Source organism: Xenopus tropicalis, chromosome 8, assembly GCF_000004195.4.
Source record: "Xenopus tropicalis strain Nigerian chromosome 8, UCB_Xtro_10.0, whole genome shotgun sequence".
NCBI classification, from domain to species: Eukaryota; Metazoa; Chordata; class Amphibia; order Anura; family Pipidae; genus Xenopus; species Xenopus tropicalis.
The window spans coordinates 15,028,340-15,052,595 of record NC_030684.2 but is presented as its reverse complement, the minus strand read 5'-3'; the positions used below and the strand labels follow the sequence as shown (position 1 = coordinate 15,052,595).

Genomic DNA, 24,256 nt, shown 5'->3' with positions numbered 1-24,256 from the left:
GGTAGCAGGAATCGTGGTCAGGGTACAGGCAAAGGTCAAAACCGAAAACAACAACAAAATGCTTAAGCAGGTACTGACAATAAACCAGAAGCCAGCTTGGGCAATGAAACACTGAAGGAAGGGGTTTAAATAGCAGTATTTTGGCGCCAAAACAGAAGGGAACCGGAAGAACTAAAAACCTGTACAAAGATGGCGCCCAAAGCTTCAAGGCGCGCAACTGCGCATGTCCGCGCGTCATCGCGCATGCGCAGTACCGTCGCGCCGTCCCCGCCGAACCCGGAAGCGTGGGCCCATACCAGAGCGCGTCTGCCGGCCGGCGCGAACTAAGGTAGGAGAACGCGCCGGCCCGGCAGAGCGCCTTACACTGACTATTGCCTTCTTTGATTGTTAGAACAATAATATAATATCAAATAATAGAATAAATATTATCCATTGAAACTGCACCATATGCGATAGCCCAAAACAGTAAATGCAGTCGGCCATTAGCCACTCTGAACATGCATAAAGCAAATTTATATAGAGGACACTTTCCCCATGATGTTTGGCCATATGGCCTGTATACATAAGTAATCCTTACAAATGCAAACAAACACACTTTGGGCATGATAGAATTTTGGGGTACATACCCTCAAGTTATGCCTCACATGTCATGGGGTACATTTTTTTGCACAACAGGGCATGTAGTCATTATCCTCTGCCTATATAGCACCTACATATTCTGCAGCTCTCTTAGGGTGAAGACACACAGAGCTACTAGTAGCAGCTACTTGTCATGGCTACTAAAATAGACAATGCTGATCATTTACTGATAACTGTCTCTACGTGTGTTTTAGCAGAGGCAATTCTCGGTATTGTCCATGGAAGGGATTTTCAGTAGCTTGAAAAAGTAGCTGCTACTAGTAGCCCAGTGTGTCTTTAGGGCAGTGGTACACAGGGAGATTAGTGATGGGAGACTAATCCTCCCGCAATGCCATCCCACCGGCTAGAGTGTAAATTGCCGGTGGGATGGCATACGCGTCGCTACGATGTCCCACGGTCGCTCAAAGTTTCCTCCAAAGACAACTTTGTGCGACATCGCAGTGAAGCATCCCACTGGTGATTTAAATGCTAGCCGGTGGGATGGCAATGCGGGGAGATTTGTTGCCCACGACAAAGATTTGTGTACCATGTACCACTGCCCTCACCCTTATACATCATTCTAATTAGTCCCTGCCTCCATGAAGTTTACAATCGAAGTGCCGATTTTACGCACACACTAAAGTCAGTATCAGGAGCACCTCAATCTGCCCGTATGTTTTTGGAAAGTGCAAGAAAATCCACCGGGGGGGGGGGGGGGGGACATAAAAATTCCCTGAAGATAGTGCCCTGGCTGGAATCAAACTGACCGTAAAGCAGCAATGCCAACCAATGGGTCATTGGTTTCTAAAAAATGTGACCAAGAGCAAAGACTAATCAAACATCTGACATTTGTCATCAGCCTGTGTGAACTTATTATAATCATATATATATATATAATAATAAAACTTATATAATGTGACTTGCACACAGTATGTATCAGCTCCCTGTCACAACTGCATCATTTATCCATAAGGAATTATTTCAGGCTCTCAGTGTACTGATAACATCCATCTATCAGACTTACCTTGGGAGGTTGGATTTGCATATCCCTGTCTTTTCAGCAATCGGTCGGATGCGTCCGATGAAACTCAGGGGATCAGAGAATTCCTCCCAGCTGGGCTCGAACACCGGGCATTCCGGAGGGGGCACAAATTCGATGTAGGCGGCCATTCCAAACAAGTGTTAACCCTCAGGTGGGTATAGAACTAGACAAGCGGTATAGTGCGGATAAGCATCCCAGATCTTGCTTGGATAAAGCCAGAGGCTCCTTTCTCTGTCATGAAGTAATGTCCCTCATCGAGTTTTCTCTGTGATCCTTCACTACAGCCACGGATTTACACCCCGTCTCTCCTGTTCCCTCAGTAACCAGTGCCTGATGCTACCAACAACGGAGGAAGCAAATACAGTCTAACACTTAGGGATTCCCTGAGACTGTTGACAAAAAGATCACTTTATTCCCCTCGCTGGTGGTTGTGACACTGGGCTAACTTTGCACCCCAATATCTACAGGTACTCCCTGTGGCTTTTATTACTGTATCTTCTACAGCCCCCGGGACAGCAGGAACCCCCCTGTGAAGCCCACAGAGTCCCCTAATTCTGCCACAGAGGCAGGCAGATACTTTTGCTGGGACAATCAAGACTCCCAAATATCTGACCCCCAGATCCATATAATATAACAAGCTCTTTATTTCAGTTCTTGGGGTACTCAGGGTGCCAAAGTTCCACTATTTACTACTGGTTACTTTTGCTGGGACAATCAAGACTCCCAAATATCTGACCCCCAGATCCATATAATATAACGAGCTCTTTATTTCAGTTCTTGGGGTACTCAGGGTGCCAAAGTTCCACTATTTACTACTAGTTACTTTTGCTGGGACAATCAAGACTCCCAAATATCTGACCCCCAGATCCATATAATATATTGAGCTCTTTATTTAAGTTCTTGGGGTACTCAGGGTGCCAAAGTTCCACTACTTACTACTAGTTACTTTTGCTGGGACAATCAAGACTCCCAAATATCTGACCCCCAGATCCATATAATATATTGAGCTCTTTATTTAAGTTCTTGGGGTACTCAGGGTGCCAAAGTTCCACTACTTACTACTAGTTACTTTTGCTGGGACAAACAAGACTCCCAAATATCTGACCCCCAGATCCATATAATATAACGAGCTCTTTATTTCAGTTCTTGGGGTACTCAGGGTGCCAAAGTTCCACTACTTACTACTAGTTACTTTTGCTGGGACAATCAAGACTCCCAAATATCCAACCCCCAGTTCCATATAATATATTGAGCTCTTTATTTCAGTTCTTGGGGTACTCAGGGTGCCAAAGTTCCACTACTTACCTGACTATGACACCCCAAGTCCCAGAGTCACCTTGTAGCAATTCCCTAAGTTAGAATTAATTTCTAATTTCAACAGACACCTCCTACCAGAAAGCCCCCAGTCTGTGCCACTAGGGTCTCTGCAGCCTCGTTTTGAAAGGCCCAATGATGTGCCCCCTCTCAGGCAACTTCCCCCCTGGGGCTTCCTAGTACCCAGTCCCCTTCCTGAAGCCCAGCAGCTCCTTCAGCACATCCAGTACTTACAGTAAATTCCAGGCTCCAGTCCGTATCATTCCTAGGTCCATAAAGTCCTGATGCAACTTTGTAATGTGAAATTGGGGCCCTAAAGGATTAAAGAGGCTGGTTGTAAAATCTCCAGGTATCCCTCCGTGCTAGTTAAAGCTATTTGGTTAATAAAAGAGCCCGTAATGTGAAAAACAGCCGATAGATGGCGCTACATGAACCTTCCTTTAGATAAAGGAGATCTTCACCTGGTTTTGCAAACGATTGTTTCATCCGTGTGTTAAAAGTTTTTACAATTCCAGAACTGGAGTGTAATCTATAGAATGGCTGCGAATGGGGGGGGGGGGGGATAAAAATGGAATTAAGTGTCACAAATGTTCACACGCCTATTTCCTATGTAGAGGAATAGTTAAATCAAAATCTTTCATTAACAATGATAATTATAATGTATTAATGAAATTATAATACATATACTGTTATGAAGATAAAGACATGTTGTCATAATTCTCCTTTGCATATCGGGTATTCGTTTTGGAATCTAAACCTGAGGGAATTGTAGTTTAAACACATGTGGATGGCGATAGAATAAACTACAATTCCCAGAAGACACCTGGCGGGCGGGCCGACTCAAGTATCGCCCTAGCGGATTGGATGCTTCAATGATTCTGGATTGAACTGGGTGCGTGATTGGTTAATCTTGCGGAGGCGGGTTGTTTGGATGGTAGAGTTAGGGGTGAGGTGACTGGTGGTAGGGGACCCGCGTAGTGGCTTGTACCAGAGCTCGTAAGGTGGGGTACAGGTACAGGTACAGGTACGTACAGTGTGACATCTGGGGGCAGGGGTTATATACATTTATGCACAGCTATAGCGCCATTGGATAGGTCTGTATGCTAAATAATGTGCCATACCCCGCACTTGACCCCCTAACCAATCGTAGCTCTTATTTGGCACCCCCAGAGCTTTTATTGTGCTTTTTTTGTTCCCTCTATTAGAATAGGCATAAGGGTGGGTAACTAGACATAGGGGAACCTCCAGTAAGTGAATGTAGAAGCGCCTAATACATAGTGGGGCTGCAAGAGTAAAACTTATGGGAAATACTGTAGGGAACTCAATCTAGCGCTCTAGCGCTGGTAAAGCGATATATGTACAATGGAAACAACACGCGTTGCCATAGTAACACCTCTCTCTTTAGCGCAAAAGGCCATGGTGTTATGGCATTGTGTCAGATGGAAGAATTTATATTACCCATATATAACCCATCATCCCTCTCCCCAAAGATTGGGAGAGTTGTATGTTTGTTTATTTATTATTCATTTATTTATATACTACTTAACCGCTAATCATAAAGAAATAAAGAGATGTCTCGTTAAAACAGCCCATATCAAGCATATTCCTACTTAAAATGTAGATAAATTAGAAATAAATAAATACCAGGAATCCAATAATTGACCAAAAATAAGCTTAAAATTGAATTTAAAATGCCGCCAAGTCCAAATCTACATTGAGTCCTTCCGGATGCAATGTATTCAATTTAAAAATCCAAACGTTTTCTCCTTGTCTTAATCTAGTAAATCCGTCTCCACCTCTTAACTTGGGAGAAATATGCTCCAGTCCCATAAAGAATATCAAGGCAAACCTTATCTGCGCTTTAAAGATTACAAAACACAACAATATAGATATTAAGGTCTAGAAGGAAAGACTGTAAGAAAGAGAAAAAAAAAATATATATATTTTTGCAGTGCTAAATTGCCATTAACCAACATTAATAATTAGATGTAGCTGCCCTCCTCCCTACTAATCCTATAGTGCATACACAAATTATCTCCAAAGGAATTGGCGCTAAAAACACCCAAAGAAGTGTAAAAATAATTGTATATTTATTATAGATAAATCAATGTGTTACATCAAAGTAGAATCAATTTTAAATAATAAAAAAAAAATCATATACACCACTAATTAAAAATACCAATTAGATTATATATACAAGAGAAAATCACATAGGGCAGAAGACATTAAATATAGTAACAGAAACCATGTATTACTTCCCAATGATTTATTATTGAATTCCCAGTTAATGCATATCATTCCCTCAGGAGAAATCAATTAGAGTGTTTAAAAGAGAATTCATTGCTCTGACCCATATATGAGGAAATCAAGAGGGAAAATCAATAGAAATACACTGAATTAAAAATCCCACAGTATATCCCAATTATTAGAATAAAAAAGTGAGGAGCTTAAAACACCATAAAACAATTAATTGGATCCTTAATTAACTTCTCCAGATATCAGATGCAGTATTACACCGCCTATAGCCAATATATGGCTCTTAGCCCCACTGAGGGATATTTAATAAAGAAGTTACACAAATAAAACCCTTGTTTTCCCTCTTACTCTGTGCAAATACTAAGAATGCAGGCGTGCATATAGAGATAAAATTGCACACTATATGGTATTCAATTATCTCATAGCCTCCAAGTAACTACAAGCACACAATAAAACAGAGCCCTAACTGGGCATAAGAACAAATACACAACCCCCCTTGTCCCGGCCGGGAACTTACTAGGGATAAGACAGAGAGAGGCACATTGGCTGAGGGATGCGACTCACACGCTGTTCCTTTCCCTTCGGTGACGTCACCGGTAGGTGCCGAGTCTGTCAATACGGGTCCTCTCTCCAGTCAGTCCGACGCGTTTCGCGCTCTGCGCTTCCTCATGGACTATTGGGTTCCTATGGGCCAACCCCCTCTATATACCCGCCTGCATACTATTCTATACTACATCTACTTTGATGTAACACATTGATTTATTTATAATAAATATACAATTATTTTTACACTTCCATAAAGAATATCCCTTTGGGATCACTATTATTGTGAAACAGCTTAAAATGTCTCGATACCCCATGGTTCATTCTCCCTGCTTTACTGTTACGGATGTGCTCATTAACCCTACTTCCCACTGATCTTATAGTCCGCCCCACATAAACTTTGTTACACGGACAAGTGAGAGCATAGACTACATATGTTGTGCGACAATTAATAAAGGTCTTGGAAATTGGAATATCCCTATTGGGTTTATTTCATGGTTAAATGATTCCCTTTTCTCTGTAATAATAAAACAGTACCTGTACTTGATCCCAACTAAGATATAATTACCCCTTATTGGGGGCAGAACAGCCCTATTGGGTTTATTTAATGGTTAAATGATTCCCTTTTCTCTGTAATAATAAAACAGTACCTGTACTTGATCCCAACTAAAATATAATTAATCCTTATTGGAAGAAAAAACAATCCTATTGGATTTAATTAATGCTTTATTGATTTTTTTTTTAGTAGACTTTAGATGTGGAGATCCAAATTACGGAAAGACCCCTTATCCTGCGCACTCTTGGTCCTGCACATTCTGGATAACAGGTTCTATACCTGTAGTTGCTTCTTTTTGCTCCTCCTATAGACAACTCTGGGACTGGTCCAGCTGGAGGGGGGTTAAAGGGGTTGTTTACCTTTTAATTAAAGTTTAGTATAATGTAGACTGCTGTTCTGAGACAATTTGCAATTGGTCTTCATTTTTTTTTATGAATTTACTTTTTGTTCAGCAGCTCTCCAGTTTAAAATTTCAGCAGTCATGTGGTTGCTAGGGTTCAAATTACCTTAACAACCAGGGACTGGTTTGAATAAGAGACTGATATATTTATAGGAGAGGGGGATGGATAGAAAAATGAGTAATAAAAAGGAGCAAATAATGGAAAAACTATAGAAAATAAATAATGAAGCCCAATTGAAACGTTACTTAGAATTGGCCATTCTACAACATACTAAAAGTTTAATGTAAAGGGGGAGCCTATTGGTCCGGCACTGCCTGAGGAAAAAAACTATTGCTCTGTGAATATAAAGTATTGTTATTTTATATTACTTATTTATATAGTCAGGCCCTCTCCTATTCATTTATCAGTCTTTCATTCAAACCACAACCCTGGTTGCTAAGGTAATTTGGATCCTAGCAACCAAACAGCTGCTGAAACGCCAAGCTGGAGAGCTGCTGGGCAAAGCTGAAATAATTTTAAAAAAACTACAAATAAAAAAAAAATGAAGACCAATTGCAAATTGTCTCAAAGGTAAACAACCCTCAGTTAAAAGGAGCTGTTGGTGGGAGCAGATTCTGCTCATTGGGGTAACACATTTACTCCCATTAGTCTAACTGGCCAATCAGGGCTCATCTCAGTATAAGCAGGTATACAAGTAGTTGCTAGGGGTTGTACCTTGCAGGGTATGAGTAGAGCTTGTTCCTTCCAGCAACCGGGGGTCTCCTCACCCAACTTAGTTGGCTGTATCGTCTCATCACCCTGGGGGGGTGCGTCTCTCCCCCTGTTGCACGGGGAAGTTGGAAATACAGGGTTATCGCTTTCGATGCTCAGGCTGCCCCCCATGAGCCGTCTCTGGATCACACTGTGTGGCTGCTGCAATCAGATTGGACCTTGATTATAATAATAGTAATGTACTGTTACCCTGCACTAGTAACCTAGGTCTATATGTTTCAGAAACCCTACTATAGTTTATATAAATACCCCGCTGTGTAGCCCCGGGGGCAGCCATTCCTGCACTGGTACAGCTGGGGTGTTTGCTACAGAAACCCTACTATAGTTTATATAAATACCCCGCTGTGTAGCCCCGGGGGCAGCCATTCCTGCACTGGTACAGCTGGGGTGTTTGCTACAGAAACCCTACTATAGTTTATATAAATACCCCGCTGTGTAGCCCCGGGGGCAGCCATTCCTGCACTGGTACAGATGGAGTGTTTGCTGCAGAAACCCTACTATAGTTTATATAAATACCCCGCTGTGTAGCCCCGGGGGCAGCCAAACTATAGTAGGGTTTCTGTAGCAAACACTCCAGCTGTACCAGTGCAGGAACGGCTGCCCCCGGGGCTACACAGCGGGGTATTTATATAAACTATAGTAGGAATTCTTAAGCAAACATGCAACTTTTATCAGAGCAGGGCAACAGGACATTATATTTAAATGCCCCAACCAGTAGCTCCGGGGCAACATGTTGCTCCCCAACCCCTTGGGTGTTGCTCTCAGTGCCCCCAAACCAGGGAGTTATTTTTGAATTCCTGACTTGGGGGCAAGTTTTGGTTGAATAAAAACAAGATTCCCTACCAAATAAAGCCCCTGTAAGCTGATAGGGTGCATAGAGGCTGCCTAATAGCCAATCACAGCCCTTATTTGGCTCCTCCATGAACTTTTATGGTGCTTGTGTTGCTCCCCAAGTCTTTTTACATTTGACTGTGGCTCCCGAGTAAGAAAGGCTGAGGACCCCTGATGTATATAGTCAACCAAACCGGGATCAGTGCTTTGCAAATGGTGGGGATTGAGGCTTAGGGGCCCCCCTAGGGCACAGCCCAAAGGCCAGTTAGGTTAACATTTAAACCAAGAGTAGCAGCGTTATAGGACAGCGAACCAACATGGCTGCGTAGAAATCATTGCAGTCTGCAGCATGCATCTATAGAAATCCCTGCAAGACATGAAAGCAGTCCCACATTTTGGCCCTGTAACTTGGTTCAGAGTTGCAAACATTAGTCTCACTGAGCAAGCGGGTCCCCCCCCTCCCACACTCACCAGGTCTTTACTGGTCCCCAGTCTCCGCAGCTGGTCCAGTGGCAGAAGATCCGCAGAGTCTTTGTGCACAAACTGCGTGGCTTGTTTGAGGCGTCTCTGCTGGTGCAGTATTGCTGAGCCCCTCAGATCCTTCTCCCTCTTTGGGGAGTCCCTGTTCTGTGTGTCTCTCCCAAGTCCCTGCATAGTGCAGGTTCAGGGTAATAAGCAGATCCCTATATGAGGTTCCGGGTAGGAAGCAGATCCCTATATGAGGTTCCGGGTAGGAAGCAGATCCCTATATGAGGTTCCGGGTAAGAAGCAGATCTCTATATGAGGTTCCGGGTAGGAAGCAGATCTCTATATGAGGTTCAGGAGCAGATTAAGGTGGGCAAGATCCCTATATGAGGTTCAGGGCAATAAGCAGATCCCTATATGAAGTTCCGGGTAAGAAGCCGATCTCTATATGAGGTTCCAGGTAAGAAGCAGATCTCTATATGAGGTTCAGGGTAGGAAGTAGATCTCTATATGAGGTTCAGGGTAAGAAGCAGATCCCTATATGAGGTTCAGGGTAGGAAGCAGATCCCTAAATGAGGTTCCGGGTAAGAAGCAGATCTCTATATGAGGTTCAGAGTAAGAAGCAGATCTCTATATGAGGTTCAGGGTAGGAAGCAGATCCCTAAATGAGGTTCAGGGTAAGAAGCAGATCCCTATATGAGGTTCAGGGTAGGAAGCAGATCTCTATATGAGGTTCAGGGCAATAAGCAGATCCCTATATGAGGTTCCGGGTAAGAAGCCGATCTCTATATGAGGTTCCAGGTAAGAAGCTGATCTCTATATGAGGTTCAGGGTAGGAAGTAGATCTCTATATGAGGTTCAGGGTAAGAAGCAGATCCCTATATGAGGTTCAGGGTAGGAAGCAGATCCCTAAATGAGGTTCCGGGTAAGAAGCAGATCTCTATATGAGGTTCAGAGTAAGAAGCAGATCTCTAATGAGGTTCAGGTAGAAGCAGATCTCTATATGAGGTTCAGGGTAAGAAGCAGATCCCTAATATGAGGTTCAGGGTAGGAAGCAGATCTCTATATGAGGTTCAGGGAAATAAGCAGATCCCTATATGAGGTTCAGGGCAATAAGCAGATCCCTATATGAGGTTCCGGGTAAGAAGCAGATCTCTATATGAGGTTCCAGGTAAGAAGCAGATCTCTATATGAGGTTCAGAGTAAGAAGCAGATCTCTATATGAGGTTCAGAGTAAGAAGCAGATCTCTATATGAGGTTCAGGGTAGGAAGTAGATCTCTATATGAGGTTCAGGGTAAGAAGCAGATCCCTATATGAGGTTCAGGGTAGGAAGCAGATCTCTAAATGAGGTTCCGGGTAGGAAGCAGATCCCTAAATGAGGTTCCGGGTAAGAAGCAGATCTCTATATGAGGTTCAGAGTAAGAAGCAGATCTCTATATAGTCGGTAGAGCGATTCTAATGGGGTAGGAAGCAAGATCCCTAAATGAGGTTCAGGGTAAGAAGCAGATCCCTATATGAGGTTCAGGGTAGAAGCAGATCTCTATATGAGGTTCAGAGTAAGAAGCAGATCCCTATTTGAGGTTCAGAGTAGGAAGCAGATCCCTAAATGAGGTTCAGGTAAGGAAGCCAGATCCCTATATGAGGTTGCAGGGTAAGAAGCAGATCTCTATATGAGGTTCAGGGTAGGAAGCAGATCCCTATATGAGGTTCAGAGTAAGAAGCAGATCCCTATATGAGGTTCAGAGTAAGAAGCAGATCTCTATATGAGGTTCAGAGTAGGAAGCGGATCCCTAAATGAGGTTCAGGGTAAGAAGCAGATCCCTATATGAGGTTCAGGGTAGAAGCAGATCCCTATATGAGGTTCAGGTTAGGAAGCAGATCCCTATATGAGGTTCAGGGTAGGAAGCAGATCCCTATATGAGGTTCAGGGTAGAGCGATCCCTTATGAGGTTCAGGGTAAGAAGCAGATCCCTATATGAGGTTCAGGGTAGGAAGCAGATCCCTATATGAGGTTCAGGGTAGGAAGCAGATCCCTATATGAGGTTCAGGGTAGGAAGCAGATCTCTATATGAGGTTCCGGATAAGAAGCAGATCTCGGAATGAATGGATTTTCCCTGCAGATTCTCCTCTTCTTGCTGTACTCGCCCCCATACACTCTGCCTGGTACTTCTCACTCCTTAGCTCTCTGCCTCATTCCCTTCCCTCTCTCTGTATTCAGGGGATTCCTCTCTCGCTCCGTTCCCTCCTCCTGCTCTGCAGTAATACCCCCCCCCCGTTGTACCTCCCTCATTCTCTCCTGCTGTCATCTCCCCGCTACGCTCCTTCTACATCCCCATTCCTCCCTCTCAGTCCCCCCCAAATCTCCCCTCTCCCCAGTAGCTGCTTCTTTCATTCCCCCGGACCCCCTGTGTCTGGCAGCCACCGAGCCTTAAATCTAGCCCCCCCCCCCATAAAGCTCTGCTCATACAATGGCAACCCACTCGGGTGCTATTAAAGTAAATAGGAATTAGGTTTATGGCAAACGCAGATTTGTCTCTTTTCTGGGGAAGGAGAGAAGCCGCGGGGCATTGTGTGTAGTCAGGCAAGATGCATCAAGTGAAGAGGCTTTCACAGTAGGATATTGTGTATAAAAAGACAAGTAGGTGTATTATAATGGCTGCATAATGTATATAGCAGGGATCCCCAACCTTTTGTACTTGTGAGCCAAATGCAGGTATAAAAAGTGCTGGGGATGCCAAATAAGGGCTGTGATTGGCTAATTATAAGGGTTGTGATTGGCTAATTATAAGGGCTGTGATTGGCTAATTATAAGGGCTGTGATTGGCTAATTAGTAACCCCATTGGGACTGCTGGCCTGCAGGAGGCTTTGGGGTAAAACTGTGTCTCTGGGCTTCCAAAACTTGAAAAATATATACCTGAACCATTGGACTGTAACTGTGTCATAATGTGTATAGTAAGGCAAGATGGTATGAGGGGTAGGAGCAGTAACTGGCAATACTGTGTGTAGTAAGGCACGATGGTATGAGGGGTAGGAGCAGTAACTGGCAATACTGTGTGTAGTAAGGCAAGATGGTATGAGGGGTAGGAGCAGTAACTGGCAATACTGTGTGTAGTAAGGCAAGATGGTATGAGGGTAGGAGCAGTAACTGGCAATACTGTGTGTAGTAAGGCAAGATTGTATGAGGGATAGGAGCAGTAACTGGCAATACTGTGTGTAGTAAGGCAAGATGGTATGAGGGGTAGGAGCAGTAACTGGCAATACTGTGTGTAGTAAGGCAGATGGTATGAGGGGTAGGAGCAGTAACTGGCAATACTGTGTGTAGTAAGGCAAGATGGTATGAGGGTAGGAGCAGTAACTGGCAATACTGTGTGTAGTAAGGCACGATGGTATGAGGGGTAGGAGCAGTAACTGGCAATACTGTGTGTAGTAAGGCACGATGGTATGAGGGGTAGGAGCAGTAACTGGCAATACTGTGTGTAGTAAGGCAAAGATGGTATGAGGGGTAGGAGCAGTAACTGGCAATACTGTGTGTAGTAAGGCAAGATGGTATGAGGGGTAGGGGAGCAGTAACTGGCAATACTGTGTGTAGTAAGGCAGATGGTATGAGGGGTAGGAGCAGTAACTGGCAATACTGTGTGTAGTAAAGGCACAATGGTATGAGGGGTAGGAGCAGTAACTGGCAAATACTGTGTGTAGTAAGGCAAGATGGTATGAGGGGTAGGAGCAGTAACTGGCAATACTGTGTGTAGTAAGGCAAGATGGTATGAGGGGTAGGAGCAGTAACTGGCAATACTGTCGTGTACTAGGCACAATGGTATGAGGGGTAGGAGCAGTAACTGGCAATACTGTGTGTAGTAAGGCAAGATGGTATGAGGGGTAGGAGCAGTAACTGGCATACTGTGTGTAGTAAGGCAAGATGGTATGAGGGGTAGGAGCAGTAACTGGCAATACTGTGTGTAGTAAGGCACGATGGTATGAGGGGTAGGAGCAGTAACTGGCAATACTGTGTGTAGTAAGGCACGATGGTAATGAGGGTAGGAGCAGTAACTGGCAATACTGTGTGTAGTAAGGCACGATGGTATGAGGGGTAGGAGCAGTAACTGGCAATACTGTGTGTAGTAAGGCAAGATGGTATGAGGGGTAGGAGCATTAACTGGCAATACTGTGTGTAGTAAGGCACAATGGTATGAGGGGTAGGAGCAGTAACTGGCAATACTGTGTGTAGTAAGGCAAGATGGTATGAGGGGTAGGAGCATTAACTGGCTGTGTGTAGTAAGGCCATTATTTCTGGCAGTAGAAGGGTTAATCTACCAACATGGGGATGAGAAAGGGATTTAGTGCAGCTCTGTGGCCCTGGGGTGAGAGTGTTGATGGGCAGAGGGTGGGTTACAGTGAGGCTATAATAAGCCCACCCTTGGCCGGCGCTGACCGTGGAGTCGGAAACTTGCAGAAATATTTGGCTGGAGGGACAGACAGGTTCCCACGCTTCCCACGTCTCTTAGAATAACCCTCTGACTATAAACAGCCAACTGCATCTGTGTGTCTGCCTGCTGGCTGGGGGCCCCCCGGCAACCATGTGCCCCCTGGGAACAAACTGCCCCAAACCAGGCAAGCACCACTCCCAGCACCCTCATGGGAACCAGGGAGTTATTTTTTCTTTAGCGCATCACATGACCTGGGGTGGGGGGTGGAATCTGAGCACTTATGGCCCTGCCTCAGATCTGAGCCTGGATTTTCTAAGAACAATATTAACATTTTATAATTGACACAACCAATGACATCGCATAGAATCTATGACCTCACCGACATTGTAATGACGCCGATACAATGGACCAATAGGCTATTTTACAGCTTTTACCCCAATATGCCCCTCCTTTATAAAATACACAAATCCAGGGTCCTTTCCTTTTCAGAGTGACATAGTAACATAGTAAGTTAGGTTGAAAAAGGCATAAGTCCATCAAGTTCATCAAGGCGCCCCCCCCATTCCCTGGCACCCATTGTCCTTATTCAATGCCCGGTGCAGTCTATGTAGTTTACCACCCATGTACCTGCTCAGGTTGGCATAAGTGTTACCCGGGTGTCTAGCGAAGTGGCGCCCCTATTGGTTAGGCCTTCCTAGTGTAGCATAGGCCTCGCACATGTGCAGTCTTTGGAGCTCTTGAGAAGCTTGAGGGCCACAAGAAGTCCTCCCTTTGGCCCGTGCTCCTCCAGTTGATCATCCCAAACCCGATTGTAACATATTTGATGTTCTTCTAGACCCCCTTTTGGTTACAAATGTTTACAAACCTTTCCGCTCATGGGGACAATTGAATGCTGCTATGCAATTGGTCTGCTTTGGAAGCCCAACACCTTTTTAGTGGCACAAATGATGGTACAAGTAAGGGACAGAGATACTTCTGGAAGGTCCATTAGGCTTCCGTTGGGCTGGAGACTGATTTCCTGCCCTAGAAATGATTGGAACTGAGGAAAAGGGGGGGCCCTTACCACATACTGAATATGAATGGGCCTCAAACCACTACCATACCTCAAGTCTGCTTCAGCTTAACTGTGGGTTCTAGACCAGTGGTTCTCAACCTCCCTAATGCCGCGACCCTTTAATACAGTTCCTCATGTTGTGGTGACCCCCAACCATAAAATTATTCCTAAGACCATCGGGAATATGTGTTTTATGGTATTAGGCCACCCCTGTGAAAGTGTAATTCCACCCCCAAGGGGGTCCCGACCCACAGGTTGTGACCCGCTGCTGTAGACGGTGATCAGTAGAAAGCTCCCTGGGCTTCACATAGTAGTTGTCATGGAGTTGGGATCAAAGGTAATTGGTACCAGAGGTGGCCGGTTCAGCACAGTCCTCGGCCCGGTGGTTGTGGACCTCTGTTCTATGTCACAGCTTGTCACCTTACGATGCCCTGGGGCAACTCTCCAGGGGTTGGCATCCTGCTGTTGTTGGGCACCACACTCCTCACTGAGCCCTGCAGCTCCTTGTACCTCTGCAGGATCATTGTCCTATTAGGAGAGTTTCCCAGAAGGGAGATATTGTGGGGTTTATTCGGTTGGTGCAGGTTGCTGGGTAGATCTGGTGCCTCTGGGATGGAATCAAGCGTTGAAGGACCAAATCCATCTATGGACCTCTGTTTAGCGTTCCTGCCCAGGAGCAAAGCAGAAAGTTAATATATACCTGTATTAAACGCTACCAATGGGCAACTGGGTAAACACATGGGCAATTCGGTATATAGTAACCGGTTGGTTTATCCCACACGGTGTTTATACCAGAAGGTGTAATGGCTTGAAGGCCTCTGCTAGCAGCAGAATAGTCAGTCACCCATGTGATATTAAAGGGGAAATGAACCTCCCATGACAGTGCTTCACAAACTCATTGTCTAAAGCAGTGATCCCCAACCAGTGGCTCCGGGCAACATGTTGCTCCCCAACCCCTTGGGTGTTGCTCTCAGCGCCCCCAAACCAGGGAGTTATTTTTGAATTCCTGACTTGGGGGCAAGTTTTGGTTGAATAAAAACAAGATTTCCTACCAAATAAAGCCCCCTGTAAGCTGATAGGGTGCATAGAGGCTGCCTAATAGCCAATCACAGCCCTTTTTTGGCTCCTCCATGAACTGTTATGGTGCTTGTGTTGCTCTCCAAGTCTTTTAACATTTGACTGTGGCTCACGAGTAAGAAAGGTTGGGGGTCCCTTGACTAAAGTATGATGGGAGAGTAATCTCCCTATGTTAAATAAAGATGTAGCAATGGTAGGGAGTATTCTTATTGGATGATTATCTTGTATATGTAATTTGTTTTGCAATACCTATGTGGCAGAGCTAGGGGGCATAAAGAGTCCAATGTAGGTATGCTGTAATGCGTATATAAAGGGTGGAGTGCTGGTCATATCTTCCCTAATAAAGGTCCCCTATACACGGGCCGATTGTAGCTGCCAATATGGGCCCCTTAGACCGACTTGGCAGCTTATCGGCCCGTGTATGGGCACTAACGACGGGTAGGTTAGAAAATCTAGTTGGATCGGGGACCGCATTGGCTCGTTGATGCGGTCCCCGGACCGACATTGCCTATACCCGTCGTTATAATTGGATCTTTGGCCCCAGGGCCAAATGACCAAATTAGCCTGGATTCTCCCGATAGGTGGGTATATCGGGAGAAGATCCGCTCACTTGGTGACATTGCCATGCGAGCGGATCTGAAGGTGTATGGGGACCTTAAGTAGGATCAGAGACAGCTCAGATTGGGGACAGTTGTAAGCTCTTAGTACCTCTACCATCTCTTCCCAAAGACAGTGCTAGTGCTTTAAACCTCACCTCTTAGGTGGAATGATGTTTCCTTGAGTAACCATAGGGGGCACTCTAGACTGGGTGAGCAGTCTCAGCCTTGGAGATCCCCTCTCTCGTTTCCAGGAGCTGCGGCACAGTACAAACTTCTGCCATGTGTTGTCCTCCATTCGGGAGGGAGACGGTATTGGACCTGTGGGCGAGGCACCCTGGGGGGTGTCGGTTAGCTGCCTCCACACAGCACTGTCGTAGGGTTTGTCGGGGCGCAGTGGCAAGAGCGGGGGCAGTCGACTGATTTCCAGCCACAGTAGGTACCCGGGGGTGGGACAGATAGATACGTTGGTCTTTGAGGGGGGCTGCACTTTTCTCAGCATGTCCATCTTGGCCTCTGTGATGGAAGGACTTTGTTGAAGAATCCTGTGTTGGCCACGAGGGGTGAAACCAGTATAATGGACAGTAGGGTCCGGCAGCAGAGGCTCCGGAGATGAAGGACGTGCCATGACTAGGGTAGAAGGGTCCAACGTGAGCCTGGCAAGAGAAAACTAAGCTTATGTAACATTTCCTTAGGTAATATGGGGATCATGATGGTCCTTAGAGCATGGGTAGCTAGAGGATTGCACTGTGTTTCTCCCATTATACCCCCTGCTCTCCAATGTAGGCGGCCCATCAGAATTACACATGCAGGGAGATTCTCCAATCAGATTAGCTCTACTTCAGCCATCTTGCTGCTATCTAACCTAGGGAGATCAGTGTTGAATATTGGCTTGCTCTGAATTTACCTTGGGAAATCAGAGGGGCAGATATTGTGCTTTTTGGGTGCCCAGTGATAGAAAATATGTATTTAATGCCTCCAGAACTGATCCTTGAACAAAGACCAAGGAGCACACAAAGCAAGCAGAATTCTTATTGGATTCCTCTGCTGTGAGAGTTTAAAAAATATGTTGGGGGGCTGTTTGTGTCTCTGGGTACTGGGAATGCCAGGGGGGCTGTAAGGTGCCACAGTCAGTCACTATTTATTGGGCTGGGGGGGCTGTTTGTGCCTCTGGGTACTGGGAATGCCAGGGGGGCTGTAAGGTGCAACAGACAGTCACTATTTATTGGGCTGGGAGGGCTGTTTGTTCCTCTGGGTACTGGGAATGCCAGGGGGGCTGTAAGGTGCCACAGACAGTCACTATTTATTGGGCTGGGGGGGCTGTTTGTGCCTCTGGGTACTGGGAATGCCAGGGGGGCTGTAAGGTGCCACAGACAGTCACTATTTATTGGGCTGGGGGGGCTGTTTGTGCCTCTGGGTACTGGGAATGCCAGGGGGCTTTAAGGTGCTACAGACAGTCACTATTTATTGGGCTGGGGGGGGCTGTTTGTGCCTCTGGGTACTGGGAATGCCAGGGGGGCTGTAAGGTGCCACAGACAGTCACTATTTATTGGGCTGGGGGGGGCTGTTTGTGCCTCTGGGTACTGGGAATGCCAGGGGGGCTGTAAGGTGCCACAGACAGTCACTATTTATTGGGCTGGGGGGGGCTGTTTGTGCCTCTGGGTACTGGGAATGCCAGGGGGGCTGTAAGGTGCCACAGACAGTCACTATTTATTGGGCTGGGGGGGCTGTTTGTGCCTCTGGGTACTGGGAATGCCAGGGGGGCTGTAAGGTGCCACAGACAGTCACTATTTATTGGGCTGGGGGGGGCTGTTTGTGCCTCTGGGTACTGGGAATGCCAGGGGGGCTGTAAGGTGCCACAGACAGTCACTATTTATTGGGCTGGGGGGGGCTGTTTGTGCCTCTGGGTACTGGGAATGCCAGGGGGGCTGTAAGGTGCCACAGACAGTCACTATTTATTGGGCTGGGGGGGGCTGTTTGTGCCTCTGGGTACTGGGAATGCCAGGGGGGCTGTAAGGTGCCACAGACAGTCACTATTTATTGGGCTGGGGGGGGCTGTTTGTGCCTCTGGGTACTGGGAATGCCAGGGGGGCTGTAAGGTGCCACAGACAGTCACTATTTATTGGGCTGGGGGGGCTGTTTGTGCCTCTGGGTACTGGGAATGCCAGGGGGGCTGTAAGGTGCCACAGACAGTCACTATTTATTGGGCTGGGGGGGCTGTTTGTGCCTCTGGGTACTGGGAATGCCAGGGGGGCTGTAAGGTGCCACAGACAGTCACTATTTATTGGGCTGGGGGGGGGCTGTTTGTGCCTCTGGGTACTGGGAATGCCAGGGGGGCTGTAAGGTGCCACAGACAGTCACTATTTATTGGGCTGGGGGGGCTGTTTGTGCCTCTGGGTACTGGGAATGCCAGGGGGGCTGTAAGGTGCCACAGACAGTCACTATTTATTGGGCTGGGGGGGCTGTTTGTGCCTCTGGGTACTGGGAATGCCAGGGGGGCTGTAAGGTGCCACAGACAGTCACTATTTATTGGGCTGGGGGGGGCTGTTTGTGCCTCTGGGTACTGGGAATGCCAGGGGGGCTGTAAGGTGCCACAGACAGTCACTATTTATTGGGCTGGGGGGGGCTGTTTGTGCCTCTGGGTACTGGGAATGCCAGGGGGGCTGTAAGGTGCCACAGACAGTCACTATTTATTGGGCTGGGGGGGGCTGTTTGTGCCTCTGGGTACTGGGAATGCCAGGGGGGCTGTAAGGTGCCACAGACAGTCACTATTTATTGGGCTGGGGGGGCTGTTTGTGCCTCTGGGTACTGGGAATGCCAGGGGGGCTGTAAGGTGCCACAGACAGTCACTATTTATTGGGCTGGGGGGGGCTGTTTGTGCCTCTGGGTACTGGGAATGCCAGGGGGGCTGTAAGGTGCCACAGACAGTCACTATTTATTGGGCTGGGGGGGGGCTGTTTGTGCTCTGGGTACTGGGAATGCCAGGGGGGCTGTAAGGTGCCACAGACAGTCACTATTTATTGGGCTGGGGGGGCTGTTTGTGCCTCTGGGTACTGGGAATGCCAGGGGGGCTGTAAGGTGCCACAGACAGTCACTATTTATTGGGCTGGGGGGGCTGTTTGTGCCTCTGGGTACTGGGAATGCCAGGGGGGCTGTAAGGTGCCACAGACAGTCACTATTTATTGGGCTGGGGGGGCTGTTTGTGCCTCTGGGTACTGGGAATGCCAGGGGGCTGTAAGGTGCCACAGACAGTCACTATTTATTGGGCTGGGGGGGCTGTTTGTGCCTCTGGGTACTGGGAATGCCAGGGGGGCTGTAAGGTGCCACAGACAGTCACTATTTATTGGGCTGGGGGGGCTGTTTGTGCCTCTGGGTACTGGGAATGCCAGGGGGGCTGTAAGGTGCCACAGACAGTCACTATTTATTGGGCTGGGGGGGCTGTTTGTGCCTCTGGGTACTGGGAATGCCAGGGGGGCTGTAAGGTGCCACAGACAGTCACTATTTATTGGGCTGGGGGGGGGCTGTTTGTGCCTCTGGGTACTGGGAATGCCAGGGGGGCTGTAAGGTGCCACAGACAGTCACTATTTATTGGGCTGGGGGGGGGCTGTTTGTGCCTCTGGGTACTGGGAATGCCAGGGGGCTGTAAGGTGCCACAGACAGTCACTATTTATTGGGCTGGGGGGGGGCTGTTTGTGCCTCTGGGTACTGGGAATGCCAGGGGGACTGTAAGGTGCCACAGACAGTCACTATTTATTGGGCTGGGGGGGGCTGTTTGTGCCTCTGGGTACTGGGAATGCCAGGGGGGCTGTAAGGTGCCACAGACAGTCACTATTTATTGGGCTGGGGGGGCTGTTTGTGCCTCTGGGTACTGGGAATGCCAGGGGGGCTGTAAGGTGCCACAGACAGTCACTATTTATTGGGCTGGGGGGGCTGTTTGTGCCTCTGGGTACTGGGAATGCCAGGGGGGCTGTAAGGTGCCACAGACAGTCACTATTTATTGGGCTGGGGGGGCTGTTTGTGCCTCTGGGTACTGGGAATGCCAGGGGGGCTGTAAGGTGCCACAGACAGTCACTATTTATTGGGCTGGGGGGGGCTGTTTGTGCCTCTGGGTACTGGGAATGCCAGGGGGGCTGTAAGGTGCCACAGACAGTCACTATTTATTGGGCTGGGGGGGCTGTTTGTGCCTCTGGGTACTGGGAATGCCAGGGGGGCTGTAAGGTGCCACAGACAGTCACTATTTATTGGGCTGGGGGGGGCTGTTTGTGCCTCTGGGTACTGGGAATGCCAGGGGGGCTGTAAGGTGCCACAGACAGTCACTATTTATTGGGCTGGGGGGGCTGTTTGTGCCTCTGGGTACTGGGAATGCCAGGGGGGCTGTAAGGTGCCACAGACAGTCACTATTTATTGGGCTGGGGGGGCTGTTTGTGCCTCTGGGTACTGGGAATGCCAGGGGGGCTGTAAGGTGCCACAGACAGTCACTATTTATTGGGCTGGGGGGGGCTGTTTGTGCCTCTGGGTACTGGGAATGCCAGGGGGGCTGTAAGGTGCCACAGACAGTCACTATTTATTGGGCTGGGGGGGGCTGTTTGTGCCTCTGGGTACTGGGAATGCCAGGGGGGCTGTAAGGTGCCACAGACAGTCACTATTTATTGGGCTGGGGGGGGCTGTTTGTGCCTCTGGGTACTGGGAATGCCAGGGGGGCTGTAAGGTGCCACAGACAGTCACTATTTATTGGGCTGGGGGGGCTGTTTGTGCCTCTGGGTACTGGGAATGCCAGGGGGGCTGTAAGGTGCCACAGACAGTCACTATTTATTGGGCTGGGGGGGCTGTTTGTGCCTCTGGGTACTGGGAATGCCAGGGGGGCTGTAAGGTGCCACAGACAGTCACTATTTATTGGGCTGGGGGGGGCTGTTTGTGCCTCTGGGTACTGGGAATGCCAGGGGGGCTGTAAGGTGCCACAGACAGTCACTATTTATTGGGCTGGGGGGGGCTGTTTGTGCCTCTGGGTACTGGGAATGCCAGGGGGGCTGTAAGGTGCCACAGACAGTCACTATTTATTGGGCTGGGGGGGCTGTTTGTGCCTCTGGGTACTGGGAATGCCAGGGGGGCTGTAAGGTGCCACAGACAGTCACTATTTATTGGGCTGGGGGGGGCTGTTTGTGCCTCTGGGTACTGGGAATGCCAGGGGGGCTGTAAGGTGCCACAGACAGTCACTATTTATTGGGCTGGGGGGGCTGTTTGTGCCTCTGGGTACTGGGAATGCCAGGGGGGCTGTAAGGTGCCACAGACAGTCACTATTTATTGGGCTGGGGGGGGCTGTTTGTGCCTCTGGGTACTGGGAATGCCAGGGGGGCTGTAAGGTGCCACAGACAGTCACTATTTATTGGGCTGGGGGGGCTGTTTGTGCCTCTGGGTACTGGGAATGCCAGGGGGGCTGTAAGGTGCCACAGACAGTCACTATTTATTGGGCTGGGGGGGGCTGTTTGTGCCTCTGGGTACTGGGAATGCCAGGGGGGCTGTAAGGTGCCACAGACAGTCACTATTTATTGGGCTGGGGGGGCTGTTTGTGCCTCTGGGTACTGGGAATGCCAGGGGGGCTGTAAGGTGCCACAGACAGTCACTATTTATTGGGCTGGGGGGGCTGTTTGTGCCTCTGGGTACTGGGAATGCCAGGGGGGCTGTAAGGTGCCACAGACAGTCACTATTTATTGGGCTGGGGGGGCTGTTTGTGCCTCTGGGTACTGGGAATGCCAGGGGGGCTGTAAGGTGCCACAGACAGTCACTATTTATTGGGCTGGGGGGGCTGTTTGTGCCTCTGGGTACTGGGAATGCCAGGGGGGCTGTAAGGTGCCACAGACAGTCACTATTTATTGGGCTGGGGGGGCTGTTTGTGCCTCTGGGTACTGGGAATGCCAGGGGGGCTGTAAGGTGCCACAGACAGTCACTATTTATTGGGCTGGGGGGGCTGTTTGTGCCTCTGGGTACTGGGAATGCCAGGGGGGCTGTAAGGTGCCACAGACAGTCACTATTTATTGGGCTGGGGGGGGCTGTTTGTGCCTCTGGGTACTGGGAATGCCAGGGGGGCTGTAAGGTGCCACAGACAGTCACTATTTATTGGGCTGGGGGGGCTGTTTGTGCCTCTGGGTACTGGGAATGCCAGGGGGGCTGTAAGGTGCCACAGACAGTCACTATTTATTGGGCTGGGGGGGCTGTTTGTGCCTCTGGGTACTGGGAATGCCAGGGGGGCTGTAAGGTGCCACAGACAGTCACTATTTATTGGGCTGGGGGGGGCTGTTTGTGCCTCTGGGTACTGGGAATGCCAGGGGGGCTGTAAGGTGCCACAGACAGTCACTATTTATTGGGCTGGGGGGGCTGTTTGTTCCTCTGGGTACTGGGAATGCCAGGGGGGCTGTAAGGTGCCACAGACAGTCACTATTTATTGGGCTGGGGGGGGCTGTTTGTGCCTCTGGGTACTGGGAATGCCAGGGGGGCTGTAAGGTGCCACAGACAGTCACTATTTATTGGGCTGGGGGGGCTGTTTGTGCCTCTGGGTACTGGGAATGCCAGGGGGGCTGTAAGGTGCCACAGACAGTCACTATTTATTGGGCTGGGGGGGCTGTTTGTGCCTCTGGGTACTGGGAATGCCAGGGGGGCTGTAAGGTGCCACAGACAGTCACTATTTATTGGGCTGGGGGGGCTGTTTGTGCCTCTGGGTACTGGGAATGCCAGGGGGGCTGTAAGGTGCCACAGACAGTCACTATTTATTGGGCTGGGGGGGCTGTTTGTGCCTCTGGGTACTGGGAATGCCAGGGGGGCTGTAAGGTGCCACAGACAGTCACTATTTATTGGGCTGGGGGGGCTGTTTGTGCCTCTGGGTACTGGGAATGCCAGGGGGGCTGTAAGGTGCCACAGACAGTCACTATTTATTGGGCTGGGGGGGGCTGTTTGTGCCTCTGGGTACTGGGAATGCCAGGGGGGCTGTAAGGTGCCACAGACAGTCACTATTTATTGGGCTGGGGGGGGCTGTTTGTTCCTCTGGGTACTGGGAATGCCAGGGGGGCTGTAAGGTGCCACAGACAGTCACTATTTATTGGGCTGGGGGGGCTGTTTGTGCCTCTGGGTACTGGGAATGCCAGGGGGGCTGTAAGGTGCCACAGACAGTCACTATTTATTGGGCTGGGGGGGCTGTTTGTGCCTCTGGGTACTGGGAATGCCAGGGGGGCTGTAAGGTGCCACAGACAGTCACTATTTATTGGGCTGGGGGGGGCTGTTTGTGCCTCTGGGTACTGGGAATGCCAGGGGGGCTGTAAGGTGCCACAGACAGTCACTATTTATTGGGCTGGGGGGGGCTGTTTGTGCCTCTGGGTACTGGGAATGCCAGGGGGGCTGTAAGGTGCCACAGACAGTCACTATTTATTGGGCTGGGGGGGCTGTTTGTGCCTCTGGGTACTGGGAATGCCAGGGGGGCTGTAAGGTGCCACAGACAGTCACTATTTATTGGGCTGGGGGGGCTGTTTGTGCCTCTGGGTACTGGGAATGCCAGGGGGGCTGTAAGGTGCCACAGACAGTCACTATTTATTGGGCTGGGGGGGGCTGTTTGTGCCTCTGGGTACTGGGAATGCCAGGGGGGCTGTAAGGTGCCACAGACAGTCACTATTTATTGGGCTGGGGGGGGCTGTTTGTGCCTCTGGGTACTGGGAATGCCAGGGGGGCTGTAAGGTGCCACAGACAGTCACTATTTATTGGGCTGGGGGGGGCTGTTTGTGCCTCTGGGTACTGGGAATGCCAGGGGGGCTGTAAGGTGCCACAGACAGTCACTATTTATTGGGCTGGGGGGGCTGTTTGTGCCTCTGGGTACTGGGAATGCCAGGGGGGCTGTAAGGTGCCACAGACAGTCACTATTTATTGGGCTGGGGGGGGCTGTTTGTGCCTCTGGGTACTGGGAATGCCAGGGGGGCTGTAAGGTGCCACAGACAGTCACTATTTATTGGGCTGGGGGGGCTGTTTGTGCCTCTGGGTACTGGGAATGCCAGGGGGGCTGTAAGGTGCCACAGACAGTCACTATTTATTGGGCTGGGGGGGGCTGTTTGTGCCTCTGGGTACTGGGAATGCCAGGGGGGCTGTAAGGTGCCACAGACAGTCACTATTTATTGGGCTGGGGGGGCTGTTTGTGCCTCTGGGTACTGGGAATGCCAGGGGGGCTGTAAGGTGCCACAGACAGTCACTATTTATTGGGCTGGGGGGGGCTGTTTGTGCCTCTGGGTACTGGGAATGCCAGGGGGGCTGTAAGGTGCCACAGACAGTCA

The 24,256-nt window shown here is 49.0% G+C and overlaps 2 protein-coding genes across 11 annotated transcripts in view; both read right to left on the bottom strand.

The window, feature by feature from the left end:
* Positions 1-9,077, bottom strand: part of LOC116406495 (lysine-specific demethylase 5A-like) — a 58,843-nt gene extending 49,766 nt beyond the window's left edge. For 2 of the 10 annotated variants that reach the window (XR_004219950.1, XM_031892308.1), the window contains exons 1-3: positions 8,804-9,077; positions 7,445-7,642; positions 3,209-3,287 (exon numbers count right to left, since the gene is read on the bottom strand). Coding sequence is in view for 8 of the 10 variants with exons in the window: in XM_031892301.1 (XP_031748161.1) it covers positions 3,240-3,287; positions 7,445-7,642; positions 8,804-8,986 (429 nt within the window). In the remaining 2 variants the exon portion in view is untranslated. Of the gene's footprint in view, positions 1-1,642; positions 3,482-7,444; positions 7,643-8,803 lie in introns of those variants that run through there. The other 8 variants (XM_031892301.1, XM_031892302.1, XM_031892300.1 and 5 more) reach the window with 8 other exon arrangements.
* A 5,376-nt stretch (positions 9,078-14,453) lies between these two features.
* On the bottom strand, positions 14,454-16,886 carry LOC101733836 (testis-expressed protein 52). The gene is made up of 2 exons (XM_004920047.4): positions 16,109-16,886; positions 14,454-14,943 (listed from the first exon to the last, which is right to left on the bottom strand). Exons 1-2 carry the CDS (start codon positions 16,576-16,578, stop codon positions 14,694-14,696), a joined length of 720 nt encoding a protein of 239 aa, XP_004920104.2. The 5' UTR covers positions 16,579-16,886; the 3' UTR covers positions 14,454-14,693.
* Between the last annotated feature and the right edge of the window lie 7,370 nt (positions 16,887-24,256).